At 39.7% G+C, this 9,103-nt stretch overlaps 1 protein-coding gene across 1 annotated transcript in view; it reads left to right on the top strand.

The window, feature by feature from the left end:
- fam120c (family with sequence similarity 120 member C) overlaps positions 1 to 1,146 on the top strand; it is a 24,820-nt gene extending 23,674 nt beyond the window's left edge. Inside the window, exon 17 of the mRNA XM_015054133.1 lies at positions 585 to 1,146. Coding sequence (XP_014909619.1) covers positions 585 to 824 — 240 coding nt within the window. The 3' untranslated portion in view covers positions 825 to 1,146. The remainder of the gene's footprint in view (positions 1 to 584) is intronic.
- Positions 1,147 to 9,103: the final 7,957 nt, after the last annotated feature.

Raw genomic sequence — 9,103 nt, 5'->3', positions numbered from 1 at the left:
TCGAGGAATCGTTTCAGCCCTAGCTGTGTCCAAGCATATTAGTGGGAAAAGTTGGTGGAAGGACGACCAGGTGGGAGAGCAAAAGCCAAAGCTTTGAGATTCATGAAGCCTGGATGGATTGTCATAGTTTACCTGCTGAATACTGTCACAAGACATTATTAATAACAGTAATCAATAATAATTTTCTGGAAGTTTGTTCCAGATTTGTGATACATAGAAGCCGAATGCTGCTTCTCCATGTTTGGTTCTGGTTCTGGGGATGCAGAACCAGAAGACCTGAGAGTTCTGGAAGGTTGATGCAACAGCAGAAAGACTCACTGTGGCAAAAAAAAATAAATAAATAAAAATAAATGTAATCTGTTGGGGACCAAAAACATTTCAGTGCTGCATCTATTTCAATCCTGAATTTATGATTTAATAAAATGAAATGGAGCAAATATTGAATATAATTTGGTGCTAAACTGCTCAGTGATTTATAAACTAACATTTATTTTTATAATTCCTATTTGAGTGGTTTTATGGTTATTGGAAGAACAGCTAGGGATAATATTATTTAATTTGATGTCTTTTTTTGTCTGCTGCAGACGCCCCCACCCAGCAGCCCCACGAAGCCCTCCGAGGAGGCGGGCTCAGCGCCCGAGGTGCCCACTCAGCAGCTGAATGGCAGCTCAGCAGCCTCCGCCATTGGCCAGCCCTTGGAGCTGGCCCAGCCAATCCCGTGTGCCTTAGCCAGCAGAGACAACCAATCAGAGGGGGTGGAAGTGGAGGCCCCCTGTTGCCTTGACGACTGCCCGTCTGACGGAGCGCTACAGAAGGAGGAGTGACGGCGTCCTTCGCCGGGACGCGCCACTCTGAGAGTTATGTGTTCGACTGCCTTTCCCCTGTTTTTTGTAGCCCCGCCCCCAGCTCCCTCCTACGTCTCGTTAGCTGCGTGCACAATCACGCGGAGCAGGAAGTGACGCCTTTTCACTTCCTGCGCCACGTGATAGACTGAAGCAGCTAGCCGTTGCTCCTGTTTAATTTTTACTCATGTGGTTTTAAATCGTTTTATGAAGAAAGGGTTTCTCCATGAGTCTGTAAGCGCCCCACCCCAACCCGTTTCCACTCTTCCGAAAAGGAAAAAAAAAAAATACACAGAAAAAACAGCTCCTGATCGTCACCGTCTCCCACTCAGAGCTTAAAGCTTCGGCCCCCCCTCCACCCAGAATCACCACGTCAACATAGTTTCTGATGTAGCGTCTTAAACGGTCCCTTTCTTTAAAATCTCCGCACACTGATGTTACGTTTGCGGCAGCGGCGGCTAATCGGATGGGGTTTCAGCTAGCTGCTAAGCGCTGTCGCCGCATGTCTTTGTGCTCTGTTGCCATAGCAATCAGGATGATTTTTGTCCGAGATAAATTTTGGAATTTTGACTCTTGATTCATGGCAATGTTTTACCATTTTTCTGTGCAGTGACCCCCACACCCCTCCTCACTCCCACTACACACACACAAACACAAAGTATTAGCATGTGTGCTAGCTATCCCCCATCCCCCTTCTACATAGATCGATTGGTTAATTATCACTGGAGCACTTCATGGTAATAGTGTGCTATCTTACTTTGACCTATGTAGCATAGCCTAATGCTTAGATGTGCTGAGAGAGCCCCCCAACCCCCAAACCCATGAATTTATGCACCTTAAACCCTAAAGTATGCAAGATCGCCCCCTTCCCCCTTCGTCCTATTTGTCCCAAAGCTTTGATTGTATTAACCCAGCAGAAGCACTTATTGTTGTATTTTAAATAAAGCCCCTGTACGGTTGAATTGACGTTCTGTCAGGGATGTCCCCTGCTCCTGAATACATCTTTATGATGCGTAGAAGTACGTTTTTAAAAGGTAGAGATCTATTTGAGAGACGTCAGAATGTGAACAGAGTGGTTCAGCACTTTGTCTTTAAAAAAATAATAATTCAACCACACTGGACAGTCCTTTTACCAGGCGAAATGGAAATAAAACTAAACTTTGAGGCACCTTCTTGACTTGAGGCCAAAAAATGAAAAATAAAGATGTTGTTCCCCAGAAACAGATGGAAGATGTTGGGAGTTTGAGGGGGGAAGCGGCTGCCAAGCAGAGTTCCCCCCTCCAGCACTTCAAGGTCAGTCAAGAACTTTTCAATGAAGCTAAAAGGAGTCATGACTCCTGCAACAAAACCATTTCAGATCACTGAAAGTTTCAATCCAAAGTGTATGTCAGTAAGGTTCACCGTTTCAGGTGAACAAAATAAATAAAAATGGGCGCAGTAGCAATTCCTTCCAGGTCCCACCATCCCTCGGCTTGGAGCTGAGTCACTTCAGACCGACAGGAAGCCTCTTGCTGCCCCAAAGTCCTTCCCACAAACGCGACGGAGACTCTGTGGGCCGCATCACGCGACGCCCTGAGACCTCGAACACACGGAAACGTTTCGAATTAGAGCACTTAATGTTTGTAGACGATGAAATGTGCCCTCCTGCTCCCCCTACCGACCAGATCCAGAAGTACAAGCAAACCCAGAAAGCAGTTGGAGCCGAGAGACGACAGCCATGAATATTTTTAATCTCCGAACTTCGAAAGATCGACATGGGAAAAAAAAAGGCAAGTCAGAATAGAAGCACCTTATTTTCTTACTATATTACTGACTTGTGCTCGATCGTCGTGTGCCACAAACCGTTACAAAGACGAAGTTCTTCTGAAGGAAAAACAAATACACAAACCAACGACCCTGACTGTACGCGTCAATGTAGTCACGTCAGACATCTCCCTCCGTTCCGAACTCGACCGTTTACCGGCTGGCGATTAATCGGTCGGCCGCAGCGGCGTTGCACCGAGCGGCGCCGTCTTTTCACACCTGCTCCAAATGAATCCGGAGGTTCCGGCTCGTCAGAGACGCCGTAGGTGTCTGTAGAGTCAGGTAGCAGCATCAGGGCCTAACTGGACCGCAAAACACAGACACAGAGACTTAGACTAGAGATTAGAGCTCCACTTGCCGAAATACCGAGTCTAGGTTTTCTAGGAGACATAACCGCTTTCAACTTTTGACATTAGTACAGATAATAAGAAGTACAGATGGCTTTTTTGTTTTTTTATTTTTCTGTGGCGAGCCAGAGCGTTATCTGTTCCACACGATGCCCTGTTTCGATTTGCTCGCCACGCCACACACTGATATATAAATAAAACACACACTCATTCACCCACACACCACATTCAGACAGGACTCAGTTGCATTCTCTCTGCTTTTGTGCTGACGTTTTTATTTTTTTCGTGCGTGCAGCAGTCGAGTGATCGTCAGTTCGTCAGAGAACCTTTGGTAACTCGTTCTGACTCAAAATATCCCACGCAGGCAAGTTTGCACAAAAAAAAAACGCAAAAGAAAGAAAACCGCGACACGGTCCATGTGTCAGCTTGGCACGCAACTGCACACACTGACAACACGCAGATACATAGATGTTAAACTATAGTTAGTATGGTTAAAAAAGAATCAACACAACACATGATGTAGTGTCCCGTTTTTGTCCTCGTCTGTTTTAGTTCGATAGATATTGATCGATGATTTTTTTTTTCTTCTTCTCTCCTCATTGTTACTCTAACAGCCCCGCCCTCCTTTTGTTACAACACCTTTTTATTTTTTCACTTCTTTTCTCTGCCTCAAACACTCCTCAACCCTCCGAGGAAGTACATGCATCCTCACACGCATTAAAAGCAACCACACACACACACACACACACACACACACGGAGAAATATAATACACAGGTTAATCCCTACATTTCTCTCTCTTTCTCTCTCTGCCTCTGTTAGTCCTTTAGAAATCTTTTTATTTTATTTTATCCCCCTCTTTTCTCTCTTCTCTCTGGGCTGCCCCGCCCTTAATCAACCCGACTAACAGTAAAGGTTATATTAACGTTGATAATCAGTTTCTGTATGTATCTAGCCAGAGTGGAAAGAAAAAAAACCAGAAAAAAAATCAAAACTGTTTTATTCAATTGTGCAAATGTGTTTTTCTTACTATTTTTAATGGTATTACATCTCTCTAATCTTAACCTTCTACCATCGCTTCAGTTAGTACTGAAATACGCTTAGCCAACCTAGAGATTTGAACTGTAATGATTGCCATTCTCCTTACCTGTATCTATATGGCATCTTTAGACCACTTCACCGTTTCTTATGTATGTGAGTAAATATTGCCCGCTTCTTCTCGAATTGAAAATCGTCGTCTGCATAATGTTTGATTCTTACGATATCCCTAAAAAAATAAAAAAAGATCTCGTATTCAGTCCAAGCTGAACTCTCTGCACCCTTGCACAAAGCAGCAAAACATCTCTTGTGAACATTTGAGAACCAAAGCACGCCTTGCAATGTTCCCCCACTTTTCCTCCCAAACTTGCCCCTCCCCCACCTGTTGTCTCTCCCAACCTGAACAGTCTACCCCTGAGCAACGAGTTTCGGATCAATACGATGAGTATATTTAAATATTTTACAGCACGTGTGATTTATCTGACAAGTCTTTGAGGTTTAACGGTGGCGGTCGCAGAGGCGGGCCGGGACTGTGATTGAGCAAACGGATTGCAGTTAAATTCCCTCTCTGTTCAGTGACTGAAATTGAGGTGTTCCACAGCAACTCAGAGACAGAAAGACACAAAAAAAACAGACACCTTTGGTCCTACTGGGGAATTTTCAGTTATTTTTTTCTATGTTTATTTGTTCTGCTTTCTCCGACTCACCTTTTAGCTCTTTGGCTTGTTGAAGGTAACAAAGCTGCTGACAGACGGTGAATTTTCCTACAAACACATGATGAGACATGTTCTGGTTGACGTTGATTAAAACCATTTTTAGAACCATTTCATACAGTTTAACATATCAAGAATATTGGATAAATTTCACAATTCATAAATAAACAAACACAGGATTTATTCTTTAGAGAAGAAACTTTGGGTTTGATTCAATGCAAAAGTACTCTGATATTACAATACAGGCTCAAAAACAGCATAACATGATATAATTTAGTTTTATTTGAAACTGAAAAACTATTTCTACATATTGCTACTGTTAAAATAGATTTTTGGAGGGTTTGATCAAAAATTAAAGCAATAAGAAAAAATGTAGTTTTATTAAAATGCTTATTTCACTAAAAAGTAAACATGAACTATTCAATTAGTTGGACTATCAGCTCCTGTTAAGGCTACAGTCAGCTACTAGAGATGCATGCCGCCTGCAGCTGAAGAAACAAATTTATAAAATTATGTTTCTTGTTACCAAAGAAAAGGGAAGAAAAGCCCTGCGGTGCTCAGCAACAGATGGGGGAGGGGCAGCATTATGTTTTTAAAGTTTTACATATCCACAAAAATCTAACTTTCTCCAGCATATTATTAATTTCTACATTTTTTGAAACCCTAACTCAGGATTGTTCAAAGTCTGCCATTTTGTGGCCCTCGAAGTGATTTTGTGCAGCTGTTTAACCACAATAAAATACATTTTACAAAATGGCACAAACGTGATTTTCCAGTTCAACATTGGAGTTTTAAAACATTTAAAGAAAATAATCTGAGAAATTTTCACGACTTTCAAAAATGATTTAAAATCTTCTAAAAGTAGAAAGGGGAACACAGTGTTCCCCGTTTTTCGTGGTAATTCAATTTCTTTGTAAATGGGACAAAGGTTTTAGAAAACAATCAATTATCTCAACAATCAATTATCTGCAACTCCTTTTTTCTCCACAAATCACTTCTTTATTTTTTTAAAATATGGATTTTCTTACTATTGTCCAGGTAAAAGGGAAATGTTTTTCAAATCAGAAAACTTTTTTAAATAAAAAAAATATATACATTTTGTGGCCCTCAAATAATTATCGTGCCCTAATTTTATAAGCTATGGTATAAAACACCTCGCTGAATTACTCAGCGAGGTGTTTTAGGGAAAATCCACCCTCTGCTCGGTTAAAGCCAGCTTGCCTCTCCAAAGATCTCAGCTGTGAGGAGAACTGAAGTGTGAAATGTGTTCTTAGAAAAGAATCAGTATTACTTTGTGTCATACCGTGTCACGATTCGCTCCGTTTTCTGTCCGGTTCTGGTGAAAAAGGTTGTTTACGGTTCGTCTCTGCGCCGCCACTGCCACCCCCCCTCCTGTCAACAACGACCCCGCCCCGACCCCTCCGCTACCGTCTCCACTTTCCCAGTCAGGCTGATCGTTTCTCGTCACCTTGGTCAATCTTCAGCAGCGTGTGTCCTGATGCATCCGTACCTATAACCACCCAAAACTTACCTGTGCAGCGAAAAAAATAAAAAAGGGTTCAAATGTATCCATGATATAATTGTTATAGAAATATTATCATCATTATTGCTGTTATAATTATGGTTGGTATAATTTGTCATTGTTAGCATTATGGAAGCACCAGACAGTCTGTGGAAAGAAAGCAAAGAAAGTTTGTTTCAATTTTGTTTTCCTTTTATTTTCTTTTTTTTTTTTCAAAGTTTTATTTGTCTGGCTGTTGGTGGTCTCATCACACAGAGGGAGGGGAGGAAAGGTTCAGGAAGAGACTAAGATGGCAGTCATGTTTGTACTGGTTGGGAAATGACTTACAGTGCTGAAATAAAATTTATTCTTTTAGTAAAAAAAAATGACAGTTTGTGTCCAGTGTCTTTTTTTATTACTTTGGACCTACAGATTGACCAAAAGTTTTCATACTCAAAATAGACATTTGTTCTCACTGTCTGACTAAATGTTTATTTTGCCAAAAATTTTTCTATTTGCTAAATACCGTAATAATGAGAGAATGTCATATTTATTTATCTTAAAAATTTCAATTTTAAAGTATTTTTGAATAGTTATTTGAACATGTAATCCCATCTTTATTTTTAGTCTTTTCTGTCACGTTTCTTTGTTCAGTGAATACTTGTATAGAATTCAAGTTATTTGCCACGTCTCCAAATGCTTACATTTTAGTTTAATTTTGAAAATATTTGATTTACCATAACGTAATTGCGTCACTGATTTAATAAAAAAAATACAAATAAAAATCTGTTGCGAACAAGATTAAATGTGTATTTTTTTGTGTTTTCAACAAATAATCGCCGAAACAAGTAAAAAAAACTACAAAAAATAAACTTCCGTTAATGTGACTTACGTGTTTCCGAGTCACGTGGTTAGCCCGGGTGACGTATTTCCTGTGGAGGTCCTCCACTGGACGCCGTTGAGGTGCAGCAAGCGACTTTAGCCTGGCAGGCGATCTTAAATCACCTGGGCTGAACATAGAGACCTGATCTAACAACACTGCTGGATCTTTCGGAACCAACAAGCGAGGAGTTCGGAGGGGGAACGAGAGGCTTTTACGCCCACGGACACCCTCACACACACGGCGAAGCGCTGTGGGAGTAGGGAGTGTTTGTGTGTGGGAGGACGGAGGTGACAGTGATCGGTGGTGGGGAAGCTGAGAACCGCCAATTCGAGCTAACGTCAAGCTAACTGGCTGCCACCAACCGGACCTGGTTCGGCGGAAAAACAACCAGAAACGACACCTGCCTTTTCGAAAGGTGTCACAAAAATGCCGAGGAGAACTTCTGGTTCTGAAACCGAACCGGATGTGTTTACATAATTCCCCATGTTCAGGAACAGTCCAGGTTAGCGAGCTAGCATCACCTGGTTCACAGTTAATGACTTATTAATTGGAACAGCGTGTTTTAGCGGTTATGTGCCTCTCTAACTGGAGCATTTGACCCGAAAGGGACCGGTTCCGTTGGACTGGGAGCTCTGGGATGAGGTAGTAGTTTGTATAGTTTTAGGATCACACCAGATCTGGGAGATAACTATACAGCCTACTGTCTTTCTCAGGGCGACTCAAACCCACCATCAGTATGAAGAGACAACTGGAGTCTACACATCCTGAGTTGTTATGGTAACCAATCCATATTCTGCTGTTTTATTACTTCTTCATTTGTGTTTTAGTATATTTACATGACCTCGTTTACATTTCCCTCACTGTTAACATCAGGCTTAAGTTGGTGTAGAAAATAACACATTTGATTTCATTTATAAACAACAAATATTCTCTCTGCTGCAGTTTTCAAGTTGTAATTAGAAACGATTCGAAGATTGAATTTTTCACTGGCATGACTGATTTAGATTTATTTTATTTTAAAAAAGGCCTATTGCAAGAAGCAAAAGAAAAAAAATTGCTTAATAAATTTAAACCAATTCAATCTTTTCCATGTGGATAATTTACTGTTTTCTCTTTTTTTTCTCTCTCTACCAAAAACTCTTCATTCTGGTGTTTTGGTTTCAATTAGTCATTTTTTGGAAGTTCGATTTCCTTTACAGAGACTTTAATATTCATTTTATTTGTTTTTGTTGTTTTGTTTATTTTTTTGGATATTTAAAAAGTGTCTTCCAGTTTTAGTGTTTAAAGAATTTCAGAATTTAAAGTTTATTGATGTTTGAGAATGTTTTCTTGCATTATTATGGCATTATATTACTTAAAAATGATTTCAAAACATTGTTTATCCCAATAACTCTTCCAGCAAAATGTTATTGTGACAGTTTTACTTAAAGATAATTACATAATAGAAATTAATATTTATGCTTACAAGAGGTTGTAGTTTTTAATTTGAGAATAAGGAAAATTACCAGATTAAAACACTTTCAAAACATGTTACTTTTCTAATTTTATTAAGTTGAAAAAGTATTCAGTTGCATGCAGAAAAAGTGATTCTTTCTAGTTTTTATACTTTAATGAATATTTATTTAAAATAATTATCAGTAGTATTTCAATACCTTATTAATCCAAAAGAGAAATTAAATGATGCTGTACAACATTTAATTTTATTTAGCGTTGTAGATGATGGTTGTTTGCAGGAATTATGTCCTGTAGCAGTCTGTATAACAGCTATTATGAAAAGGCCTCTAACTGAAGACATAGTTCGTTTATAAGCTGATTGACGGAAAATTCAAACAGTTGATTTATTATCTCAACGTTATCGATTCTTCTGTTGTTTTGATTTTGACACACTTCAACAGTTAATTTAATCTTTTATTGTTTGTAAATAGACTTTTTTGTACCAAATGCTATAAATTATGATTGTTCTGCTCTTTGTGTGTG

This window comes from Poecilia latipinna, unplaced genomic scaffold (genome assembly GCF_001443285.1).
Source record: "Poecilia latipinna isolate Pla-1442-1.1 unplaced genomic scaffold, P_latipinna-1.0 Scaffold1230, whole genome shotgun sequence".
In the NCBI taxonomy this organism is placed as follows: domain Eukaryota; kingdom Metazoa; phylum Chordata; class Actinopteri; order Cyprinodontiformes; family Poeciliidae; genus Poecilia; species Poecilia latipinna.
Note: the sequence above shows the minus strand (reverse complement) of the source record. Positions and strands in the feature narration are given on the sequence as shown.